Here is a 26417-nt window from a genome sequence, read left to right as displayed (position 1 = left end):
AAAAAGTGAAAGATAAATAGGTCGTAAAATTTTCTTGGGTAACGGGCGTGTAACACGTACGTTTTCCCATATCGTTGTTAGATAAAGGAAATGCGGGAACACAGTAAGATAAGACTGACGCAACCTCAGTTTCCTTCTCTGCCTTCGAGTAGACAAGTTTTATTTATCACATTGCAATAGTCCGTTGTTAACAAGTTTCACAATGAAACTTTGCCTCGCGAACAATTTTCTTCTCAAGACGTTTTCCACATTCACTTAATTATATTACTGGCTAATTAGGGTTACCTAATTACTTACATGACCATTCTGTTAAGCAATTAATCTGGTTTAGTACTTTGGTTGGTCCTCGTACATAAATTCACGCGGTATATTCTCAATGGCAAAAATATAATTAATTATGCTCAATTGCTTATACTGTAAACATAAACCGAATATATTAGTCAGTTACGTGAGCTAAGTACAGTGAAAAAATCTAGAGTATCTAGAATATTTACAATTATATCTCATGTAACTGCATTCTTTACATATTACCTTGACTTTCGATAAAAATGCTTTAATACAGAGAAACAATAACAATATAAGCTTTGTAATGCGCAATAGTGAAGTCGCAACTTATATAATACAACTGATGTCAGTACATATGTACATTTGACTATCAAATCGAGAAAATTCCAACTTGTGATCACAAAATTTGAATTTTCCATCTGGCCGTAACTATTGTTCAACTAAAGTTGTCACACAAGTGCACAGCGTGCGTACAAATAAAGCAATGCAACTAATAACGCGCCTGCACTCATATCGCATATATATAGATACGTACTATACGCAGTCGTAGAGGAACTATATTTGTTCTAACGATCTTTTCCACATCGTTACACCTGCTAACGTCCTGTTGTTGCATCATCAATTCGAATTGTTTTGTGCAACGGGAAAGAAACTGCCAGTTTTTATAGAACAGTATAGATAAGCACGCGATAGGTGGCTTTTTTAATTTGCTTTTTCGTACACTTTTTAATGGTTCGGTGCATATTCATACCACGGAATGCGTCACTGCCATATCTGCTCTATGTAAGGCGTGTGCGGTGATTCATTTAACAATCTTATTTTGCTGACTCGAACGAATGAAAGAAAAGAGATGGTAAATGTATTTTTTGTAACTTTGCATGAATTTAACATACAAATTTAAGTGAAGTCAATTTAAGTGAAATCACGACCTTTTTAATAAAACTTCTTTTATACTGAGAATATATGGGAGATGTTGCATAATTGCTTGAAGACGTAAATCGAATACGTCTTCAAGAACCTTTTTCGGTGCATACCTACACACCGGTGTTTCGCACTATTAGGGCACAATTTCACGATGTAGGCAGATATTAAAGACGCGGTTTCATAACTTTAAAACTAGTTTTCTTATTAGCTAAGGCTTCGGTACGCGCGCACACGTTCTCCGAGCTGCGCCTAATGATGTCTATATATTCGCTCGACGTTTGAATATCACACTGCGACTTCGCTTCGTCGTATGAATAACTATCCGGTTTTGGTGCGCTTAAAATGGGCCTCGTGTCTGGCTGGAAATGTTAAATGAACGTTTTACACACTGTAACGTTATTAAAAATACATACGGGACATCAATATTTACTATCAATATTTACCACTGGTTCGTTCACCATGATACTCTGCGGCCATTTCTCAACATGTTGGGAGTAACTTGATTTGTCCGATCTGCAAAATGTGTACGTAAAATATAAGAGACTGTTAATTTATACCCGAATAATTCATATCGTCATCATTTATACCTGCTCACCTGGATTCGGAGTCGTACTCCTCTCGTAGTGCAGTATCCTTCGTGCAATGCTCCGGAAAGCTGCTAACGCAGTTTGTTCTTCGCTTTTGTTCCGATTCTTCGTAAGTACACACGTCGTCCAAAGACAAGCACGACTTGGCAAAACGTTCTTTACTGTAAATGGCAATTTCCCTAAGCGGGCTTTGTTCGTGAACACTGTTATTTTGTTCACTGATGGTCGTGCTGCTCGTGTCGTAATTCTGCAGAGTCTCACTCTTCGAGTGATGCTCCTCGCTCTGTTCGCCCTCCTTCAGCGCGCTGTCTATCGCGTCCTTGATATTTCTCAGACCATCGTCCATCGAGAAAATATTATCGTCGTGACTCTCTCTCCTCGCGTGGTTATCGTTCGAACTCTCGTGCACGTCGTTTTGGCTACTACTGAGAGCCATTTCGCAGCTGCTTATAGAATTGGAACTCCTGTCCCTAGCGCTCACGGAACTTTCCAAGCTGTCCGCGACGTTCCTCGATTTGGAAACCGACGTAGGTATCATGATCTCTATGTTACTCTCAATAACGACCTTATCGCTACTGTCAGCGAAATTATTATCCTTAAGGGTTATGTTATCGATATTATTCAGAATGGCACTATTTAACGTTTCGTTACTGCTATTGCTTGACCTGTCCTTAGCCAGTACCAAGGTTTTATTGTCAATGGCACTCTCTTCCGACTTACAAATACGTTTCGATTGACTGCCCAGCGCGGGCGACTGCACAGGCTTGTCTAAACCCTGATCCAAAGAGGATCCGAGCGTGGACTTGATGCTTTTCAACTGACTCATCGATCGTGAGGAGCGGTGACATTTCTCGAAAATAATCTTCTGCAATGGCGGCGTGAGAGACGGATTCTGCTTGCCGTTGCCGACTTCGGTGTCCAACGATGAGTTTGAGAACGTGCGTTTCGAATTGTCCAAACTACGAGAGAAATAATATCGTTAGGTATTTTAACAAAAGTGAGCGTATCAGACGACATAGTCGATGTTACATACTGCGTTTGATTGGGTTTGATGTTAATCAGAGTAGCGAGATTTGGCAGCGTCGCTCTTAAATCGGTAGTAGGCAGGCCGCAATACCACCGAAGTTGTGCTATGTTTTTGTTTAACAAATACACGGCATAATGAAACTGTAACTTATCCTTGCTTCGAGCAAACAGTGGGAACCTAAGAACAATGTGTTGCGTTAATGATGGTTGCGTCAACGAATGCAAGTGAAAACAGCTGACAGATATCCTTACTGTTTGTCATTATCGGGTAAACTTTCCGTAATATGATCTATAATTTTACTGCGAGAGCCGTAATGTATGATAGGATATCTAGTCGGTACATTCAAAAAGTTTGCGATCATCTGCGTTGTGTGAGCGACGAAGCCCAGCGCGACGGCAACTTGTGTGTCATTAGATAATTCCAATTCCTCGCTGTCCGGCAAATGAACATCATTTATCCTAAATTTCCCAGTATCTTCCTATGAAATTAAAGAAAATGTTAGTGATTCACAACCACTCATATTTGTATATAAAATGATTCACCCAAGTTATTCAATGATTTTAGCTTATTTTTCTAGAAATCTTTTTTAGATAAAAGTCAGTCAAGAGAGGATACATATTTTTCTTGTATAATTTGTGAAATATTCAGTCAACACGCATAAAATAAAATCAAGACAAGTGTATGCAATTTTTTTGTGTATATAAAATATATTTTGACCTTGTTTTGTCTCTATTTCAAGGTAAAACCAATATTTTCAATGATAGAATCATGCTATCATAACGTAGCGTGATATAAAATCAATCATGCGGAACGCACCTGTCGGATTGGATATATTAAACTTAATTCTGATATTAACTGGCGCCTCCTATGTGCAAGTTGACTACTTATTTGTAAATAAGTCTCCCTCGTATCCATATGATTCTGTCGCCACTCGTTCAGTCTTTCCACATCTTTATTCAATTCCCTATATCTTTCCACCAAATCAGAAGCTGAAAAAAGAAAATATATTTCTTTCGTCATTTATCTTTGATAATTTCCATATTGTATAGAGACGTTTCAGATATACTAACCATGATCTTGATTCTCTTCTACGATGTTAGAATGCAACTGATTCAGCACACGAATCTCTCCCATTTTACGTGCTCTCTCTTGTTCTAACAATTTTGTTCTAAATTTGGCCATTTCTAACTCTTTACGTATTCTCATAATTTCAGCCTTCTTCTCCCTATTTACTTTTCGTGGTTGTAACAGTCTGTTTAAAGTTGTCTGTGGATATTTAGGAGTATAAAAATCATCACCCGATGCAATGCGTACTCTAAGTGCTTGTACTGATTCCGTTTGTTGTTTTAGTGCCTGCATTTTGCTTCTTAAACTGGTAAGTTTATTCACTGTATAACTACTCTTTACTTCAGATCCATTCATGTTCATGTTGAGATACCGCTTTAAGTCTGGAGCTGTTATAAAGCAATACACAGGAGCAAAATATCCACCATGAAAGTGGAATATTAAGGAATTTTCTTTCAAGATGGTTTCGAGATTTGCTGGTAGCTTAGGACCAATATAGGATAATCCAGTAAATGATATTCCCCATGAGAAGAAGGTTACATCAGTTTTAGCATCGCCTGTCATAGAACGCTTCCAAATTCTTAGAATAATTTCTGTTGAAGAAGATGCAATTACTTTCATTTCTTTTCATAGGAATTAAACAACAAATCAAAATAAATTATATCATGAATATGATATTAAATTCCAACTGCTGTATATTTTTGCCATACTAACAGAGTGTAAAGCTTACCACTAGCTGCTGAGTAACCTGTGGCATGTAAAGTAGGTACTTCCAGACTTGACCATCTTGGATTAGCATTGTCAATTGCTTCACTTGTATATAACGGGGATGACATACTTGTCCAATGTAGAGTATAATAGAACCAACATATTTCTCCATTTACATTCCCTGTTAGATTATGGCCTATTATTTGTATCAGATTTCTGAGTCTCAGCTGAAAAGAATATCACAAGAAATGTGACAACAGCCTCTTGTCGCACCCAGAATGTTATTGTATTGTTCAAGATTCAATTTGCGACTCACTTGCTGTGTAGCGAGGGAAAGCCAAGTCTTATACCGCGGGACAATTCGCGGTTGAAGGGTCAAATCTAAATCCTTAACGACGTTACGCGATTCGGGAAACTCCATTGTGAAACTTCATAGTACCACGATAACGTCATTCAATCGCAGAAATAGCCGCGATAAGGATCCAAGGGAACACAGAGTACTTTAATTAGCAGCACGGATAATCGCAATCATACGCGCAGGTTAATTAACTTATTACAAGATGTGGTGTAAACAAATAATTTTGCATCTATCGATTGTTCGGCAAACGCCGAATCGCAGAAGACCGCCTGTCGTTGATTTTACACGTCGATTTAAGTCATTAAATGACGCGTAAAATTTCCCGAAGTAGTCGAAGCAGAATGACATTCGAGAAATTCTGACAGTTCACATTTGACACTTATCGATATACTTCGGTAATATCGTCGGAGCCTGCCTGCCTCTCGCGCAGGGTAACCACCTGTGAATAAAAAATACAAGCTAGTTAGTCCCTAAAGTTGATCATCGATAATTGCCCGTTTACAAATCCGTCTCCGCGTTCGAAATGTCAAATAAAATTCGTCAACGTCGACTTTCCCGTCGTTATCTCGCTGTGCTGTTTGTAACTTATAGCGATAAGCGTCGTCAATAGTTTACGAAATTAGGTGGTTGCACATTTATGCTCCGAAAAGAGGGAGAGAGAGAGATAGAGAGGGAGAGAGAGAGGGAGAAGGGGGAACAAGTGCAGAGAGTGCAGCTGACGACTCTTGCTCGATCCCGACGCAGATTAGCTCCGACCTTTGTTTACCTAATCCTTTGTCTCAGCCTGGATTGTGGAAGTTGCAGGGATACAAACGGCGGCACGGGACGGCCCAGTCGATTCGCGCAAACTGTGTCGTTGCCGGTGCACCGGAGTACGAGCGGATTCCACACGGGGGAACGGCAAACACGTTCGCACTCGCGGATGCGGGTCTGTGCGAATGTTCCGCGGGGCAACACGCGGCCCGCCTACGCCGTCTTCGGTGTACAGCACTGCGGTCAGTACAAAATGGTCGACGTGCCTTGACCGTGTCGCACGGGTAGGCGATGCGAGACTGCGTTACCCCGTGCGAGCGAGCTGCACCGGAGTCGACGGCGACGCGTATGCGACGTTAAATGGCTATCGCGGGATAACCAAGCTTTGGGTACGTATCCGCTACGGCCGCCGCCGCGGGATCGTCGAAAGATCGCGCGATCGCGACCGATCCACCTGTCAATACGGACTCTCGCTTTCTCTCTTTCTCCCTCTCTTTCTCTCTTTCGCTCTTCTCTCTCTCTCTCTCTCTCTCTCTGTCTCTCTCTCTCTGTCTCTCCGTGCGGCACACAAAGTGCGCGCCTCGACGAACGCGCGCGTAAACGCCGCCCGATCTCGGCGTCTTCCTGTCCGGATGTTCGCTTTGCAGTCGGCTCCTTGCAATTCGCGATCGCGACGTTGACGAGCGGAGTCCCACACAAGCGGAGAAAACGACTCGGTGCGTCTCGCGTCGCGGCGAGAAGCGTTCCCACGACGCGCGGCGCCCCGCGGCCGAAAAAGAGGAGCCGTCTCGCAGCCTCGCTCGACTCAGATCGGCTTAGGTGATTTTCCGATTGTTGCAGTCTGCGGTCTTCGAGAAGAGAGCGAACGTGAGTGCGCCGTGAGTATCCGAGCTGGGACGTGAAGACGATGGAGAAGCGGCAGGAGGTGCTCGCCCCGTTTTCCTCCGGTGAGTCTCCGCGTTGCCCGTAGACTCGCCTCTGCTTTCTCTGTCTCTGAGTGCGTGGGGGTGCAGGTGTTTGTTATGTAGGCGAGTACATTATATTTATTGCAAATCAAACTGTCCTCCTTATTCGCTAAGTATCTTCATTCTGTGTACATGTAGGAATGCATGCGGAAAATACCCAAGAAAACCTTAATTTGTCAGCCTTATGGAGTAACTTATAAAGTCAACCTTAATATGTTGGGCTACGTTAAAAAAGAAAGAAATACAGAAGAAAACACGGATATCTGAAAGTTTTGTGCAAAATGGGTCAGGGCGTCTCCAAGGATTATATAAAAGATATCTATTCGTATGTCAGAAGTTTCCATCCTGGCTCCTATCTTAAACATTGATAAGAATAATCTGCATTATGTCATAGTCTTAAAATATACGTATATGTAATATCCTTTGCTAGGAGTGCTTTTTATTGGACAAAAGATATTTTATGTTGGGTGTGACAAAGTGAAGGTCGCTTTGTTTTAAAAGACAAGTCAATGGGATGTGTCAAAAATAAACTAAGGAATAAGTAAAATGTCAAAAAGAACAAAATGAATGATGAGTGAAATATTAGAAAAAAAATTACACGAATGGTGAATAAAAGAGATCTTTTCAGAGAAATGAAATGAGCGATATAAGTAAAATGCAAGGGAAGAAATAAATATAACAATGTGCGGTAGAATGAGATGAGCTCGATATATCCACTTATAATTGCAAGCTTGTTGCATATATACGTGTCATTGCTATTTATATCTGAACAGAAGCAAGAGAATGTTCTTCAGGTGTGATCAATACCAAATGGAGCTGAGAGGTATTTGCTATTATCCTAAAGTACGACACATGCATTGAGTGTCGAGACAATATGAATACTCTTTTTGAGCGCAATTAACGACCCAGTGGAAGCATTCATTTCTGAAAAATTCTCAGAAATTAGGTTCTCTCATTGAACACCTACTGTGTTCTGGATCGTATTTAAAAAAAAATATTTGTATCACTTTGAAACCTGGTGTATCTTAAACTAACTCATGATGCCTCTCAGTTATCGATTTTACATCGTTTGTTTGTCACCCATTATTTCCCAATTAAGAATCGACCTCACAAGAGGCAGAAGATAATTAAATTGTAATTACACTCGATTGATACCGGTGCGCTCTTTGACCTAAAATCCATTTCGTTCTACATATATTTTAGGAACTAACGGAAGTCAAGCTTGCGAAAAATTCGTTTTTTTTTTTCTTTTTTCTTTTTTTCCATTATACTTGTATTTCATCCTTGCACGTAAGCGAGGTCAGCACCTCCAGCGAAACGTCCGACCTGTGTTGAATTTTCGCCGGCATTTAGCACGCCCGTTAAAGCGACAGTATCAACGCTAAATGGCGCGGTAAAACGTTCAAAGCGACATTCTATTACGGAAATTTCATCGTGGGAGGAGTATCGCAGTGCCTAATAACGGTAACAATGTTTAACTCTGCCCACTAGGCGTACTAACCACACGGAAAATAATACAGTTAGTTCCCTTCCTCTTTTTTGTTTTGTAGCGTGCTCGATTATCCGCAGTGTTTTAACGAAAAGGGGGAGAAAGCGAGTGAGAGAGAGAGAGAGAGAGAGAGAGATGCGAAAATCGATGTGGCATTTAAAAGAAGCATTGGAACTTTCTCCGGGACGAGGAAAAGCAACGCGCACGCCGTTATTCCTTAGTAAACGCAAAATTCTGTTCCGTCATCCGCCAGATTATTACCGTAAACGCAGTGAGGCTTCCCACCGCACGACAGGTCGATAAGTATTGCTCATGTGCGAGCATCCGTGAGATTTTGTGCGGGAGCAGGCCATCGCGACGAAAGGACGATCGTCCTTTTCAGGGTCGCTGGCGGCGGCGGCGGTGGCGGCGGCGTACCGCCACGAAAATCATTACCACCGGAATATTTAATAACGCCGATAATATCGACTCTCGACGTGTGTCGTCGCCGCGGCCTACATTCAAATGCCAGCTGGAGCAAATACACGTCGCGTCTCTCTCGCGGATTACCCCCGGCAACCGATGACGCTCGAAGGGTTGTTGTTTGCATTATCAGTCGTGCGACGGTCGCGAAACCTTTCCGCGACAAGGAGGCGGACAGAAAACTCTCAGACAAAGAGGCGGCGGGCGTGTATCGCGTGAGACGTATTATTGGAACAACGCCGTGAACAAGATGACACGCTTATTGACGAATCGAAGTATCCGCGCGGGCAAGAAAGTTTGAGATCGAGGGAAATTTATGAATTAGACTTATGAAACTTATTATTAACCCTTTGCTGCATAGCAATATAAGATAAGTGGTCCTCCCAGAGTGCCACTTATCATCCAAATTTGTTTTTCCAATAATTTAAATTTTTCACATATGTTTTTAGCATACTCGGTATTGTTGGACTATTAAAACGTTCCTCTAACTAATACATCAATTTTTAGAGTCATTTCAAATAAATAATTTGTTATTAATAAGCACATTACTGAACAAAAATGTCGTTTTTAAAGAATAAATTTGTTTACACGAAATTTCATGCAATAATGTATACTTCAAAATAATTATCTGAAGGTTCTTGGGGTCGCTGAATACAAATCCGGTGTGAAAAATACAAAATTCAAAATGGCGAACGGAATTTTCAAAATCAATCGAATTCGCTTGAAACTTGTTACTCAGGGGTTTTTGAAGTCGCTGAATACGAATCCGGTGTAAAAAATACAAAATTCAAAATGACGAATCTTGTATGGCGAACACAATTATAGAAGTGAAACAAGCTGACTGCGCTTGAGAACCGGGCAACTTGATCGATGTCAACCGAACCTTGCCGTATATATCCGTCATAGCTCTGACGTTTTGAATTTTCGATGATGAATTTGTAATTAGCAACCTCGAAAACCCTTAAATAATAAATTTCAAGCGAATTCGGCTAATTTTGAAAACTTCGTCCGCCACATTGGATCCGCCATTTTGAATTTCGTATTTTTCACACCGGATTTATATTCAGCGACCTTAAAAACTACCGAGTAACAAGTTTCGCAAAATTATATTCATTAGAAAAAAACGTACAACAAAGGGTTAAATTCTGTTCATCTGAGACGCGTTCGGCTCGTTCAGTCTCTATTTTGCGTGTGCTTACACGAAGCAAACAAATTGGTTCAACCGATGCAACAATAGGCAAACCAAAAGAGAGCGCATTTTGGTTAAAAGGAACAAAATTTCTGATTCTTATGAGCCACTCTCGCCTCTAAGGACCAGAAATTCCGATTCTCTTCATCCAAAACGCATTCGGTACGCTCGTTATCACGTTGATTCAATCAATCACCTTTTTTTCCATGTTTATTGTGTCTAGACACGCATTCGCACGTTTGTGTACTTTGCACTTCGCGCCGCAAATGTGGCTGTCAGATTCCGACTTTTATTCGCCTCGCATAAAGATTTTATGCAACTCTATCGTCCCGCCTGAGAATCAGTCGCTCGCACGTAGCGTGGAATGCTTAATAAAAGACAGACGTCGCTTTCGAGTAGACTGTAGTAGACTGCTTCGAGTAGACCGAAGTAGAGACGAGTGGACTTTGGTGAGATTCGACGTCTGATCTCTTCTTCCTATTTACCACCAACGAGCCGATTTCTGTTCGACCCGTTTTTACGCGAGGACACGCGAAAAGTCAATTAAATTCAAATCAACGTTCAAATCGACCGCGTGATCGACATGACTTATGAGAGTATTCGGCGTTACAAGAGCGCAGGAATCGCCAAAGAGATCCTGAGTGATGATCCGAGTGCGCGGAAAACCAGCGGAGAAAACCGTCCGAGAGATCGGTTTCGGGGCGACCCGCGGCTTTCCGGGTGAAAAGATACAAATCTGGCAAACATCGGCGATACCGGCGGCTACGCTGGTGGTGCCGGAGGAGGAGGTGGAGATGGAGGTGGAGGAGGCAGCGAGTTGAAGGTTGGCGGCGAGTTACAGGGTCGGGGGTGCCGGGGAGGCTGGGAGGGGTGGCGCGCGCGAACCAACGGATCAATTCGCGCTCGGGAGCTACAGAGGGAAAAGCAACAGTCTGTCAGCCTCTTTCTATCCGGAAAAGTGCTCCACCACGGTACGCTATCTCGCGCTGCCGCTCTTGTTCGCCGAGAATCACGAGACAGAGATACTCATCGCGACGACGACGACGACGACGACGACGACGCAACGTCGTTGCGTTGGTGAAACCCGCGACGCGCGACGTGATCGTCGTCGAGTCGCGCTCTCGGGAAAATCGCAAGATTCTACCCGAGAAAGGATCTCCTGGGAAAAGAAGTCGGGTGGCACGCGGCGCGGTAATTCGCCTCGGCAGACCAGCCGTGAGAAATCCAGCCGTGAACGCGGCGTGTATCGGTCGCACAGACATTGTCGACGTCGCTAACGCGCCGGAATTATAGCGTAGATCCTCGGAGGGATTAAGAGCCGCCGCAGCGCGAGTCCCGGAGAGCGTGGACTTAATGGCAGCGCCGGCGACGGCGGCGGCGGCGGCTTCGCGAGCGAGCGAGTTGCGTGGAGAGATGCGATTCTCCGGTCGTTTCTCACGAGCGAGATCATGCGGGACTGCTCAAGCTCGCGGTGCGCGTACAGTTCGACCTGCGGAGCGGACAGTCGGACAGACGAAGAGACCCCGTCGTCGTCATCGTCGTCGTCCTCGTCCTCGTCCGTGCCGCCGTCCACCCGAGGATCTCGCTGCGATCGTTGTCGTTATCGTACTGTGCAAAATCTTGAAAGGATCCGGACTCGCGTCGAGTCCTGCGAGCGTTCAGACTGCCGCACGGTGGTGTCGACGGCTGAAGGGTAGGCCGCAGGGGGTGGCCGCGAAGGAGGCCGCGGGCGACGTTAGCGTTACCCGGCGCGCACTTGAGGCGACTTGAGCGGAAAAGCAACGGCACACACGCGCGCACATGCCGGCGATGACGGAATATATAATTTGACCTGATTTCCATTGAACATGCCTTCACACCACGGCATCCTCGCGGAGCCTGAGATGAGGCCGCGCGGCGGCGCGCGATTGTTGGGAGTCGTCGTTTGTTCGCAGTCCGCGAGTCAATAGGCGCGAGAGACGTTTCGGTATCGGTTTTCTGGCTATCTCTCTCTCTCTCTCTTTCTCTCTCTCTCTCTCTCTCTCTCTCTCTCTCTCTCTCTCTCTCTCTCTCTCTCTCTCTCTGGAACTCTTCCTCGCGGCCGCTCCGCTCTCTCGCCTGGCGTTATCCGCTATCTCGCGGTGTGCGAGCGCCGTCGAGCGAGCGACCGGCTAGGCCTGCACCTTTCCGCGCGACACGCCAGTAAACTACTTCGCACGCTGCTCTTTATTGCCCCTCCTCCTCCGACGAGAACGCTATCGAGCGACGAAAACATATACACCCGCGCACGTCGTTTCCCGTTGCGCGCTAATGCGTCCTGAAGTAGGAAAAAAGACGGGGAAAAGAGAGCGTTTATTAGCAGCCCTCGCGGAGGACGAAAGTTCGGCATAATATACGTAAGATATCGTGAGCTTTTGCGAGCAAAGAGTCAGATTCGACATTTACATGAGATAATAGATCATTAACGAGACCGGAGGAGGGATAATTAGAGTAAGAGAGGGAGGGGAAGAAAGGAGTTCGGTAGAGTTTTTTCCGGCTCCGAGACGTTAAGTCAGCGCGGTAACGCGTTGCGAATAACGAGAGCATGTGCTATGATGATGATGGCGAGGCTGACGGCGCCGCTTGCCGAGGACGATTCTAACCGGGCGCGACATCGCGCGGTGTGCTTGCAGATGAGTGTCCGAACAGCGGCGAAGACAGCGAGGAGGATGTAATAACCGATTATCTCGGCTCATCGCACTCCGACTGCGATCGCATGCCTATCATTAATGGGGATCTGCGCGACCTGAGTCTGCACGGCGGCATCGTCACGGAGACCGGTTACACCAAAGACAATACCGCGAAAACGCCGATCAGCATGTCGGCGGTCGGCATGACTAGCGATGAGCAACACCAGCAGCAGCAGCAGCAACAGCAACAGCATCACCAGCAGCAGCAGCAGCAGCAACATCATCAGCAGCAGCAGCAGCAGCAGCAGCAGCATCACCACCATCACCACCACCACCACCACCCGTTGCTTACACTCGGCACTAATATTCAAGCCCAGCCTAATCCTCTGGTGCCCATCATTAGCGTTACGCCGCACTCGCCCGGGCTGGCCAAGAACTATCCGGTGCTAGGTAAAAATCCGGTCCTCGGAATTTGTGAGATAGAGATCTCAGGCGCAGTCGAGCCCTAGAGTCCTTGGCGCACTCGGCCACCCGGACCGAGCCGGAACAGGAACCGATAACCGTAACCGGTTTGTTTTTTCAGATCAGTCTTAGACCTGTCGAGTCGAAAGCCTCTCCGTGAATCCTACCAAAATTTTACCAAGTCTGTCGAACCGGGATCAAGACTGCATCGTCGTAATGTTATCGGTTCCTTCCGGTTTTTATTGAATATTTATAGTCATGTTATTTCCTCCGATAAGTTGCTCTTTTCGTCTGCCAAACTTCAACTTTGTCGCGAAGTTACTTTGACAGTTGCTTGCTTCAGTTTTTATATTGGTTGTACTATCCGGACTATACGCGAATTTGGAGACACACAGAGGGCAGGTTGTTCCAACTCCTTGGTAAGTTAACTGATAGTTAAATCATATGTCTGTCTTTGTCTAAATTGAAGGAAAAGCAAAGATAAACATATGATTTAACTATCGGTTAACCAGCCGAAAAGTTGGAACAACCAGCCCACACGTGCGTGCAGATGAATGTGAAACTATTCGCTCTGCTTTCCCACAGAGGAGAATCTGCAGCAGCTGCACGAGATCCACGACTGCATCCAACGTATGCGCGACCTGACGTTGAGCACCCTGGGCTACCACAATCGCGCGTCCAACAACGACGCCGCGCAGCGATTAACCTCCTCGTGCCCGACCTTGTGCCCGCTGACCTCGGCCGAGCTCGCGCCTCGTCCGGGCAATCCTCACGACACTGGCTCCGACCCGGACCTCCTCGCTAATTGCTCCACCAACAGCTCCCCGACACACTTCCCGGGCTCAGTCGGCCATTCTCGTTCTCAACGGGCGCAGGCAGGTATAGACAGGAGACGCAGTTGGACCGGGGACCTGGAGGACCTGGAAGAAAGCCGACGCGGCGGTCGGCACCGGTATTCCGGGCAGAATCACCTGCAGGCCCAGAACATGGTTAATATTGACCGTTACTTGTTGGGACCGGAAGTTGGAGCCGGTTCGATTTCGGTGAGTTCAAGCTTCGATGCCGCGGATCTTGATGCTACGGAAGGACACGCCGTCGTTACGAGGAATAAGCGAATAGCTGACAGAAATGAATTGCATCTCGTGGGCGCCCGAGTCAGCATCGAGATCTGAACTCGTCGAAATCGCGTCAGTTTCAACGGCCGTTGTCACAGAAAAGAAACACTCTCAATATATATACATATCCGCTTGACGACGATGGCATGACTCTCTCAGAGATAGCTTCATTGTTGTTGTCTTTATATATGCATTTGCGCTTCGTCAAGGCCGTCGCTAACGCCGCTCTCACGCACAATCACAACGTACCCGTTTACTCCGTTTCAGCGACAACGCAGCATTAGTTTAAGTAGCCTAGACAGCGAGAACGAGCTAGAATTAGATGGAAAATCGTGCACCGGACCTGTAGCTGTAAGCAATCGGGCGTGCAGGTCGCAGACAAGCACTCACTCTCTGAACGAAGCTGATCTTGTACAGGTAATTTTTCATAAGATACACTTCCTCCTCCTCCTTCTCCTTCTCCTCCTTAGAGGATGCTGTCTACGTTTACGATATGATCGTCGGGGACGGTCGACTACATAGCAAATTTTTCTTTGACAGAGCGAATATCAGAAGATAGTCACAAAGAGGGGTAGTCAGAGATTAGCAGAAAGTAGCAGTTTAATGCCAGGGCTGACTGGTTCGCGTTTACCTCTTCAGAAATCCATATCGACGCCCTCGATCGTTACGCCGCAGGTTCACGCGCATTTAGGCGAAGCCGGAACTCGAACGACGCCTTCACTCGCAGCGTAAGTCCACTTACTACACAAGTCACGGCTCGCAAAAGATCGCAAAGCCAGAAAGAATCAAAGGGCAAAAGTCAGGGGATGATTTCTCGCGAAAGTCGCTGTTTTTTTGCATTTGTCGACTTCGAGAGAACTTCGGCACTTCAGAATCGAAGGGCGGGAAACGGGATAATCGTAATCTAGCTTGCGATCTTATTATAAGTTTTAGCACCAAAATGCTATGCACACACCTTGTGCGTGCACATCCATGTGCGTGCGCCCGAGCACTCATGTATGTGCATTCTTCACGCGTATATATTTACATCTTGTCGGTTTTTCAACTTTTGGCACACTAGTAGAAACTCATCTCTCGGAAATGAGCGCAAACGTATCCATGCATGAACATCTTTACAATTAGTAGAATGAATCTCTCTGTCTCTCAGAGACGTATCTACGTTCATCAATGCCTGAAACATTTTGCATTATGTAGAACTTTTGTTAGAACCGACTGCTCGCGTGTTGTTGTAATACAAGCTACGCTAAAGGAGCGCGTAAAAAATTGACGGTATCACATCGTGACTCACGACAGCGACGCTCAGTATGTCCGATGCGTATTTCGCTCCAGGCATAATTTTGCTCACGTTATTAGTCCTTAACGGCGGATCATCATTAATTAACCACTAAACTTTCTCTTTTTACACGAGACGAAAATAGCCGTAACACATTAATAATCATAATAGCGCGTGTTATCATTATCCACTGGATAATAGTCGTCCGTTTTTTACACTTTATCGATCATTCTCGTCGATTGTGTAATTATTTTGTTGAGCGCGAGCAGTTTATCACATCAGATACACACACATATATATATATATATATATTTATCTCAGTTATTATCTCAGTGTTCTTTTGTAATATATAGTAATATAGTAATCAGATCATTTTTGCGAATATCTATAATGCAATATTCATTATACACGATAGTTGCTTAGTTTGTGTTTGTACTTGAAACTTTGCTATCGATCCTGCATGAAACAGCCGTCATGAAAGAAACGAAAAGGGTAGTGGGAGTGAGACAGAAACCGAAGATCTCCATACACCACACAGCCACGAATTCCACGAAGACCGAGAGGGCACTCCTAGTGCCCAGATATCCCTTGACGAGCTTTTGACCGAGTGAGTACTCGATTCGCCTTTTAAGTCTCATACTATACCGAATTGTACACGATACTGCGGAATATCTTTTTATCATCTCTGTGATGGACACGGTTTGTACCAGTTTTGCCGGTCGGTCGGTCGATCGATCGACCGATTGATTGATTTTGTAGCCACAAATAGCCCGTAGTTTATGCTACAACTGCAAAAGCAGACACAGAGTCGGATTTAAAACACGCTGCCGCTTTGAGATAACACGTATCTTCGTTCTAAATGTCTAATTAAGAGGCGCATAATATGCGGGCGATTCGACGACTATTTGAAACTCGTTGAGCAGGCAGTATCCATCGGGTATTATAAACGCCAGTGTAGAAAAGAAGAAGAAAAAGAGATGTGTCAATTATTGTCACATTGTCTACGCATGCTATAGACATCATTCTTTTTTTTTTTTTTTTAATACGTAGTATTTGACTGCACATATTTACGATTATTACACACGTTTTTATCTCTCATGATAAGCTGTTGATAGATCGGAACGCTTCTATAGTTGCACCGCTGATCATCTACAAAATACAGCTCCGAATAAAGTCTTCTCCACTATTGAAAATCAAACAACAATGTCGACATATGTTTTCAATTTGCAGTGGCACCGTGTACGATGATCATCACTCCGAGAAGACCAGAAGAAAGCGTGGTTCGATCTTCTTCCGCAAGAAGAAGGTAAATCAGTTATTTGAAATCGCGATTGCTTACTTGAAAGAGATTATTTTAAAAAATATCTTTTTCTACGTGGAATATACTTTCTCTTTGATTTGTACTTTGATTCTGTAAAAGCATTTGCAATTCTATGCAGATATTGCAATTCTAATTAATTAGGAAAACAATGCAAAACTACAAAAGCTGCTTCGTGTCGGTACCCAGTGTCCCCTTTTCTCTTCTAATGCTTCACGTCGGAATCTTATTTCAGGATAAAAGTGGCAAAAAGACTAGTCAGCAGCAACATCTGTGGGTAACAATGACTGTGGGGACTCAGGGCAGCTTACTATGTGATGTTTGTATGAAACATTCGACGAATAAACCGCTCCTCCACTGCGACAGTAAGAGAAAATCATCAACTGTAATATAAGATCAAATCGATCCTTCTTCAACACGTTGTCACCGACGTCGCGATTGATCGATTTTCCAAAACCAGATTGCGGAGCGTCGGTTCATCAGAGTCAAGGGTGCAAGGATCAGTTGGTGCTGGAGTGCATCAAGTCCAAGCATCACTCCGGCAAGTCCGCTGCAAAGTCCTCGTCGAACGCCTCCACGATGTCGAACAGCAACAACGTGAAACGCGGCTCTACGACGTCGCTGCCCTTGCCGACGTCGTCCGGAAGCGGAAGGTAATAAAAACTCATCTTTGAGCGAACTATATATCTTTTGCATTGGATCTGCGTATCTGTGGTTCGAGATTCGCACGCAAATGGCATGGCTAGGCCTAAGCTCGGAGTTTGCGATCAACTCCTCATACCTGTATCGAACGAGTAATGAGTAATTCAGATCACGTGCGGTACGATCTCGACTCACTCGTTCTTCCACTTTGTACGCGCGATACGATACGGTGATTTTGACGGGGAGGAAAAACGTCTCTCGTTTTCCATCTGACCGACATTCCGGAGGACATTCGACATTGTCGCAGTGACACGCACATGATAGACGATAACGATACGCTAAAACGCGTACGAGGTGTGGGAGGTTCTAAAGAAAGGGTTGCACATCTTGTTACTCCGAGGCTTTGGCTGGCTCAGAAGCTTATTATTTCTGGTTAATTTGGCAGTTTAGCAAGATCAATAGTACGGCAAGCTTTAGCGCGTTCAGCCTCGCGCCGCTACATTTTTTATTGATATAACATCGTTTACATATATATTTTTATACGTTATTACTTGTACAGAATATATACCATGACCAGACCACAGCTAGCTCTCGGTTTGCTATTACACAAGCCACAGAGAGAGAGATAATGCCGAATAGCGGCCGATATCGCCGGTAATTTCACGACGACCGATCGGTCGCCATCGAGCGCATTTACATAACTCCGAGATTTACTTTGTGGTTCTTTTTTCTCGATCTTGATTGCGTTACCACGTCGATTAAAAGAGAAGTAAAACGGGACCATACGTGTGTGTGTGTGTGTGTGTGTGTGTGTGTGTGTGTGTGTGTGTGTGTGTGTGTGTGTGTGTGTGCACATACATATATATATGCAATTTATATGTATATAAAAATTGACGAAATTAGAAAAAAAAGGTTCTTGCGTGTGGGGAACGATTCGTTAAGATGTGTATGTCGGCGCGTAAGGTCATAAAGAGCAAGGTACAAAAGAAAAGAACAGGCAAAAAGTAATGGGAAGGGGGAAATAGGGATGGAGGAGAAACAGCCTAAAAGAAAAGAAAGGCGATGATGAAGTTGCCCTAATGCAGTGTGTGCTTTTTCCTTCTCCCGTGCATTCCCCCTCGTGCAACCACGTGAAACTGATCGATTGTACGACGATTAAAGGGAAATTAACAGCAAGAAAACCGTGTCAAGCTACAGCCCTTGGCGGCGAGTTGCCACTAAGCTTGGAGTCAAGTAAGTCTCTGATATCTGATGTGTTCCTCCTATTCTGTCGAAAACGTTCCGTTCGTTTCTGTTCGTTCGTGTTAAGTCCTACATGTCTAGTAGGAAGACGCGCGTCTCTCGTTCCTCGATTCTTTCCTCGCACACTCATTACATCCATATATACACACACATGCACAAGAACACATGCAGCATACGCACACATACACACACACACACACACACATGCACACATGCACATTATTGTCCACGACCATCAAGCGTACGGCAGTCGACCTGTCGTCCCGTTTTAGACCCAGATGAGACATCATCTTGCCCTGCCTGTGCTTCTGATCTTGTGCTTGCTTCTATAATTTGTGTCCGACTCAATGATATAATTTGTGTTACCTCTTCGTTGTAATCTTCGCCTAAATTACAGTGCGTAAGTCACGAGTGTTAGTCTGTAAGGTAAATCTGTCACAAGCGACGAGTATATGCGAATCGAACGTGTATATACACACTTATATATATATATATACATATATATTATATATATAATATTAATTTATTATATACGTAATATTAATGCATTATACATATATACCAATATATAGATATATATATACATGTATATATAGGTTAACCAGTTCATAAATGTGCTCACCTAAAACGTGTCGGAAGAAGCGCATTGTTCGAGGAAGTGTTTCGAACAAGAGTTGTTTGCTTTCAGAGTGACGATGAAAAGCTTGGTCTTCGGCCTCACTCGGGTCTTTGCCTGAGACGTTTCTCCGAGTAATGCATTTCTTCCGAAATATTTTAGACGGGCGTTTCAAATGGGCCACCCTGTATATATACCGCAGTAGACACGTGTTAATGCCATCTCATCAGTTCCTCCGCCCTTTCTCTCTCTCTCTCTCTCTCTCTCTCTCTCTCTCTCTCTCTCTCTCTCTCTCTCTCTCTCTCTCTCTCTCTCTCTCTCTCTCTCTCCCCCCCCCCCTCCCTCTCCCTCCCTCTCTCTCTCTCTCTTTCTCTCTCTCTCTCCCCCCCCCCTTTTCATTTGTACATCTTGCCCCGATCATACGTACGATTTTGTCGCGATTGTCTCCTTGTCATATTACTCCCAAGTCTCTCAATGTGTCACGAGACTTCGTCGTTCAAAACTTAGACCACGTTAGACCACCCATGCGGACAGTTTCTTAAGTTTCCGGCCGGGCTGGGATTATGGTCCAACTGATGGCGTCCTTCGGATAAGCCGGCGATGAGATGCTAGAGAGAAGCTAGAGAGTACACGCGAACGCTGTAGGATCTGATAGGAGCATAAAGAAGCAAGTTGCACTTTTGTTATGCGCGACGCATCATGTCCCAGCCGACGGTCTGAACTCTCGGAGTTTCCAGTTCTCTCTCTCTCTTTCTCTTTCTCTCGCAGGTTCTTTACCGCCCCCCATTTCGCGAATGGCTTTGCTAATTGATATCAAACCGATATCTTCATCTCTCCTTCTCTGTCTGCCTCTGTCTCTCTTTCTGAACTTCTTCACTAGCTTCGTTATTAGCTGTGCATTGCGATGAGCGTCGTGTAATTCTTATGTACGTCACGACAGTTGCGGTAACTCGATAATATGTCGGATACGTGATCGACTGCGTGAACGAGAATTTTAGACGAGAATTTTCACGTATGTTCAAACGAAGATTATGAAATGTCGTCTTGTGCACGCAAGGTTTGTATCGACCGAGAGAAAAGAAAGAAAAAGAATATAGCGCTGTAGGCTCAACGCACAATTGCATTGATACGCAAATTTTGTTGAGAAAGGCCGGCGTACTTTAGTTCACGTTAATTTCCAGAGTCTCTCGACAGACAAGCTGGAGTCCGACCTAACGTCGTTGTATATGCATCATTTAGGGGAGAGTAAGACTTCTTCTTTTCATCGCAGTTAGTGCTTTCTGAAACAAAGCTATATCTTTCTTTCAGTCAAACGATAAACGAAGAAAAAGATGGGGATGGCGGGCAACATCGCGACCTTTCCAGGTTTGTAGACCATATCTCTCTCTTTCTCTTTTTCTCTCCTTTCTTTCTCTCTCTCTCTCTCTCTCTCTCTCTCTCCTCTCTCTCTTTCTCTTCTTCTGTAGATGTTACCGTAAATTTTGGCCCACATGAATATCGATATAACGATATTATATCGTAATGCTGCGTGGAACACAGCGAAAGCGACTAACGAGCCGTTTCTTCAACTCGTTTCAGCGGATGGGAGGAATTTGATTTCGGAGAAGATCATCAGTTTACCGTGGGGGACCTCGAGGAGATCGACCCCGAGCTAGGTTTGGGAAAGGAGGAGCCGGACTCTTGGAGCGCTGCCATCGGTCGCAATGTTGCGCTGCGCCTCGTCGATCACTGCGAGCGCGAGGTGAAGAGGCAGGAGCACATCTACGAGTTCGTGCTGACGGAGAAGCATCACTGCCTGGTGCTGCTCGCCATGGAGAGAATTTTCGCGGAGGGTCTGCAGCGTCACTTTCGCCTGGGCCAGCCGGATCTCGAACGTATGTTCCCCCGGCTGCGGGACCTTATCGAAATCCACCTGCGGTTCCTGCAGAAGCTGCGGAAGCGGCAGAACGCCAACTCCGTGGTCAGCACAATCGCTGACATCCTGGTCGAACAGTTCTCCGGCGAGAACGCGCAGCGCATGAAGAGCGCGTACGGGGAGTTTTGTAGCCGCCATAGGGATGCCGTCGAGGCGTACAAGTATTATCAACGTCACGACTCGCGTTTCGCTCGCTTCGTCCGCCACTGTCAGGTGTGTTACAAACGACCAACAACGCGTGTCACAAATATCAGATTGACTCGAAAACCCTCATCCAAAAAAAGTAATTTCAGAACAAGCGAAATCATCTAAATTTTAAAGGATTTTATTCTTACATATGGCCTCAAGAGGATTCCTCTGAAATTAAAAGAAAAATATTATAAATATACATACATATATACATACATTATTAAATAAATACATTATTCTTAAAGTTAGAGGGATTATATATTGTATGTATAATACAAATCTTATTGATTTTAATATAAATTTCCTCTTATACACAGATTATTTAATCTTTTTTTAAGAGGATTATTATTTGTTCTTACTGGTTATACTGATTAATTACTGATTAATTTGAAAAAATTATTATAATGTATATAGCGAAAAGTAATATATGTAGATGTACTTCTGACTCCAGTTCTACAATAAATAGACACTAATGAAATAAGATCATCATAACAAATAAATTTCCAATCACTTTTATTATGGACTTCATCATAATCAAAGATGTTCAGCATAATCAATTATATGAAACACAGTTAAAAGAAAGAATATATTATTCAACTTCTTGCAATAGATTATAAATTGTATTTGGCCAGATACGAGTAAATTATCTTCGTTATATGTTACATCAACACACATACCTTTTTTAGAAAACGTTCCAAATATTCCGACTCATGAGCATATGATTACTTTTTTGTTCATGTCTGGAGGTAGAGCATGACTGAACAAAAGAAGCTGACATTCAAATCAACATATTCCTCTTCATACAAGAGAAAAATTAATTGGTATAAGAGGAAATCCTCTTGAAATCCTCTTGGAAAGCAGTCGGAATAATATCTAAATTTTAGATGAATGCTTCACTTTAATCGCTTTATCGAAAGAGAAATTCTTTTTCCTTAAAAGGCTTCATTTAGAATATGAGATTATGGAAAAAATCACTTTACAAATAGAATACTTTTTCTGAGTGCTTTTCCTATAGAATGCACGTTTCACTTTTCGACATATTTTATGATTTCCACGAGAGAGCACTATCGGATAAATCCAACGATTTGCGTAGACTGCGGAATAACGCGGACTAACGATGTAATTTCTTTCCCCAGACGAATCCGTTGTTGAAGAAGAAAGGTATACCGGAATGTATACTGTTCGTTACTCAACGTCTGACGAAGTATCCGCTACTGGTGGAGCCGCTCATCAAAACCGGCGTCGTGCAAGAGGAGAGTGAAAACTTACGTAAAGCACTGCTACTTGTTAAGGAGATTTTAGCTGATGTAGATGCCTGTGTAGCCGACAAGGAGCGGGAGGATAGAAAATTAGAAATATACAATAAGTAAGTCCATTTTCCTTCTTTCTCTTTCTCACTTTTTCTTCTCGATCCTTCTTACTTTCAATTACGATGAACATTGTTCGTGCGTCCATCGTTATCAACCCGGGATCACAAGTGATCGTTTCTCGCAGGATCGACGCGAAGTCGTTTGCGACATACCGTGGTGCCAAATTCAAAAAGTCGGACATAATGGCGTTCAACAGAATCTTGAAGTTCGAGGGCACCGCATACTTAATGCAAGGCCGTGGCAAAATGACTGCCATCGTAGTGGTCGTTCTCTCAGACATATTATTTTTCTTGGCTGAGAGAGATCAGAAATATGCGTTCTTCGTGCCTGACAATAAAGCCGGCATAGTGTCGCTGCAGAAGCTGCTGGTACGTGAGAAGGCCGGCCAAGAGTCCAGCATTTATATAATAAGCAGTAACCCAGCCGAACCGGAGATGTTCGAATTGAAAATCCAGAAGCCAAAGGACAAACAGCTGTGGATACAATCGATCCGATCGGCGGTCGAGGCTTGCCCACAGGAGCCCGAGAATGAAGCCGACACGTTGACTGAGAGCAGCAGTGAACTGCGAGACACCCGCTCATCCTCAATCTCGCTCATATCCGTCGAGGAGAAGCAGCGCATCGCCAAAGCCAAGGAGTCGCATATACTTAGAATCGTCGGTACGTCTTCCTCTTGCTTCATTCTCTTCGATTCGTAATTTTCAGTGTCATTCTCATCCATGAGCGAAAAATTTGATCAAACTTCTGTATCGTCAGGCGAGCTGCGCAAAAAAGACGCGGAGCAGGCACTACTGTTTGAAGAGAAAATAAATCTGCAAATGCGACTTTTGCACGCGGCGAACATTTGGGGCGCGAACGAGAGCGACAACGAGAGAATCGAGAAGCTCGAGAAGCTCGAGAAGGAGGTTCCCGATTATACTCGCTTGGCGCACAACGAAGGCTCTGATACCACTCAATTGTGGCAAGAGGTAAGCACTGGACACTTTCCAAATATCACCAATGAATCAGCAATTTATCAACATATTTAACAAGTTTGTGAGAATCTCAGGTTCTCTATTCTATATATTTATATAAATTTCATGTTCAACGTAGGTGGTCATGGCGGTGCAAGAAGCAACGCGCCTCGCTAGCTCGCTGTCGTTCAGCGCTGGAGGTGCTACACTGTCGAGAAGCTTGAGCTCCGCCGGCGAACGCCACAGCGAGGCTTACGTTCCGCCAGCTCTTTGCGTCCCTCGGAGGGCCGAAACATTCGCTGGTTTCGATCATAGTAAGGTGAGAAAGACGGTAAAGTAAGAGGTACGACGACGATGACAAGCGGACTTGATGTTCCAGGAGCGACATCCGTTGCGCGACTCGAACGCCGTGATTCCCGTCCCGAAGCTCGGCGAGCTACCGAAGGAAAGCCCGGACGAAAAGGAAGGTCAAGAACTGGAGACCAACAAGGATCAACAGTTGGCGGCGATACGTTTGTCTCATCACGTTTATACGTTGCTCTGTATAATAAGTAATCAGATGACGACGATCGACGGCCTGCAGGCGCAATTGTCCGCGTGCAAGGAAGGCAGCATGCCCATGGGCAAGTCCTCCAATAGCCGACCGAACTCGAATCGCCAACTGGAGGAACTGCGGAACTTGCAGGATCAGCTCTGCCGGGAAAAGGCCGCGTTTCGCGCCGCATCCCAGCAGGAGAAGAGTCAACTGGAGGAGGAGCGCACCGACCTGGTGCGGCAAAGGGAGCAATTGGCGGCGGAGCAGCGAGACGTGACGCAGCAACGAGACCAGCTGTACCGGCGTCTCGAGGCTCTGGAGCGGCAAGGTGTCACGTTGGTCGGTAGCTCCGCCAGCTCGACTACGATCCATTTGTCGCACCTGACGCAGAATGCCGAGGCGGTGCAGACGCGCAAGTCCCAGCCCGAGGCCAAGCGTATTCCCCTGAACTTGATCAGCGCGACGAATCAGCAGAAGGTGCAGAGCAATTTGCCGGTCAAACAGCAGCTACCTCTCAAGCTGGCCAGCGGCAGCAACAACAACACAAGGTAGGAACATCTCATATAAGCTAATTGTATTTTACGGTCAGATGAAATGAGGTATGATAAGGTCTGTTCTTTCTAGCTGAACTAGTACTTTTGCCGTTGAAAGGGAAAGAAACGAAATTCCAGTGTAGCACTAATTGAGCCAAAGAAAACAGACTTGATGAAATGAAACGAGATGGTACTTTTCATCAAGATTTTTCCAACAATTCGTTGAATCTGACATTATATATCATATTCAGGTTCTTATGAAAAATTTTCACAAAAATTTGGTCATCAACAAATCATCAAATTTTCTAACTGCGCTTTAATAATTTGACCTGAAACGCATGATCGTGTGCTTATTTTAAATATTTTAAATAATAATTATTTCAGATAATTCTGCTCCGTTTTCTTTTGTTCATATCCAAATACAGATTTGAATTCGTCGTACTAATGGAAAGAGGAAAACGATAGAATTCAAATAACAGCCGCGACTGACGCAAACAGTAATCTCGTATTATGACCGACAGAAGCGGCAGTACTGCCAGCAACAACAGCCCGGACCGGCACTCCCGGACGGGCAGCAGCCCGGCCATCGTCACCGGCTCAGCGTACTCATCGCCCGAGCTCGGCAACAACAGCCACGCCGGCAGCAGTCACACGCACTCGTCGAACCGCTCGCTCCGCATCACTCGCTCGCCCCCGGACTCGTACGCGCATCAGACGCAGCATCAGCAACGCGGCGACCCGCCACCGCCGCCGCAACAGCCGCCGCCACCGACGTCGGCGCAGCAGCAACCGCTGGAGGAGGAGGTGATTTTTTTCTGACGACTCTTTCGATTTGGTCGCAAGCACTCGCGTTCTTCGCGCGCGACTACCGGCGTGGCCACGCCAACCTCTACGCCGACCCCGTCGCGCAGCCAAACGAGGAACAACCAGCCCCGCAACCGCGTCAAGTCCTTTTGACTTTCAACGTTCTCGCAGTAACGTGATGTCGCTGTCTACCTGTGTACTCGTTTCTCGCGCACTCTCTCGCTTCTCATCGTAATCCTCCGTTCATTTTCCCCCCTCATGTAGTCTCCTTCCTTCCTTTTCTCCTTGTGTTGTCTATAACCATCGTTCACTTTCGCGTCATACTTTCCTCCTCTTAATGTCACCTCCGGGTCACCTCTTTTTTCTTCCCTTCCCTTTGGTCCGGGTTTGATCGTTTCGCCGGTAGGAAGTCCGTGGTATGATACTTGGACGACGAGCTCGCAAGTTGCTTCCATCGCACCAGCACTGTACGATATTCCATCGTGTCCGCCACGACAACAGCATTGTCAGTAAACTCAATCAATTTACTCTTTCGGTATAGTTTAGAGGAGGACGAGATTAATACCGTTATACATGCTCCAACTGTTACTGATGGCAATAATATCATTTTTATGCCAAATATCAGAATATATACTATTACCTTGGCGAAGGAACCCGTTAGGCATAAAGTGTAATTTCTATTAGCTATCGGAGAGACGTTCTCGCAGAGGGGAGAGAGAGAAAAAAAAGTATTAACGGCCGGCTTAGCGAGGTAGATCAGCCGATCTTGTTGAATTCTTGCGTCGTTACGTTATTAAGCCGACTGACACTGTTTGTAGAGACACAGATTTTAGATGAATCTTTTAAGCAAACCTGTTGCTGCTTGCTGAAAAATGCAAGGTAGATAAAAATACATATGTATAAATATATATATGTATAAATTATATATATATATATACATATACATACATATATATATATATATACATATACGTACATATATATATATAC

At 44.8% G+C, this 26417-nt stretch overlaps 2 protein-coding genes across 13 annotated transcripts; one reads left to right on the top strand and one right to left on the bottom strand.

The window, feature by feature from the left end:
• Positions 1-129: 129 nt before the first annotated feature.
• On the bottom strand, positions 130-5887 carry Uvrag (UV-resistance associated gene). 3 transcript variants are annotated; one of them, XM_011155986.3, is made up of 10 exons: positions 5721-5887; positions 4913-5393; positions 4619-4823; positions 3894-4481; positions 3640-3812; positions 3075-3301; positions 2830-3000; positions 1805-2755; positions 1653-1722; positions 130-1568 (listed from the first exon to the last, which is right to left on the bottom strand). In XM_011155986.3, the coding sequence occupies exons 2-10, from the start codon at positions 5015-5017 to the stop codon at positions 1374-1376; spliced, it is 2685 nt and encodes an 894-aa protein (XP_011154288.1). In that variant the 5' UTR covers positions 5018-5393; positions 5721-5887; the 3' UTR covers positions 130-1373. The 3 variants fall into 3 exon arrangements, 2 of the variants coding, with proteins under 2 accessions (XP_011154288.1, XP_025156357.1); XM_025300572.1 differs by having other exon boundaries at positions 1374-1568; positions 5711-5838; XR_003113181.1 differs by having other exon boundaries at positions 1457-1568; positions 1797-2755.
• cyst (rho guanine nucleotide exchange factor 18 cysts) lies at positions 5787-26307 on the top strand. 10 transcript variants are annotated; one of them, XM_025300568.1, is made up of 19 exons: positions 5787-5949; positions 6548-6654; positions 12464-12910; positions 13508-13965; positions 14305-14454; positions 14578-14765; positions 15780-15917; positions 16541-16616; positions 16864-16993; positions 17089-17281; positions 18432-18503; positions 20437-20493; positions 20707-21256; positions 22369-22598; positions 22727-23262; positions 23359-23570; positions 23695-23874; positions 23935-24638; positions 25145-26307. In XM_025300568.1, the coding sequence occupies exons 2-19, from the start codon at positions 6615-6617 to the stop codon at positions 25440-25442; spliced, it is 4659 nt and encodes a 1552-aa protein (XP_025156353.1). In that variant the 5' UTR covers positions 5787-5949; positions 6548-6614; the 3' UTR covers positions 25443-26307. The 10 variants fall into 10 exon arrangements, 9 of the variants coding, with proteins under 9 accessions (XP_025156353.1, XP_025156352.1, XP_025156355.1 ...); XM_025300567.1 differs by having other exon boundaries at positions 5878-6096; XM_025300570.1 differs by having other exon boundaries at positions 5878-6096; positions 13508-13911; positions 25145-26306.
• The last annotated feature ends 110 nt before the right edge of the window (positions 26308-26417 follow it).

The sequence above is a fragment of the Harpegnathos saltator genome, unplaced genomic scaffold (genome assembly GCF_003227715.2).
Source record: "Harpegnathos saltator strain DR-91 unplaced genomic scaffold, Hsal_v8.6 scaffold376, whole genome shotgun sequence".
NCBI lineage: Eukaryota > Metazoa > Arthropoda > Insecta > Hymenoptera > Formicidae > Harpegnathos > Harpegnathos saltator.
Note: the sequence above shows the minus strand (reverse complement) of the source record. Positions and strands in the feature narration are given on the sequence as shown.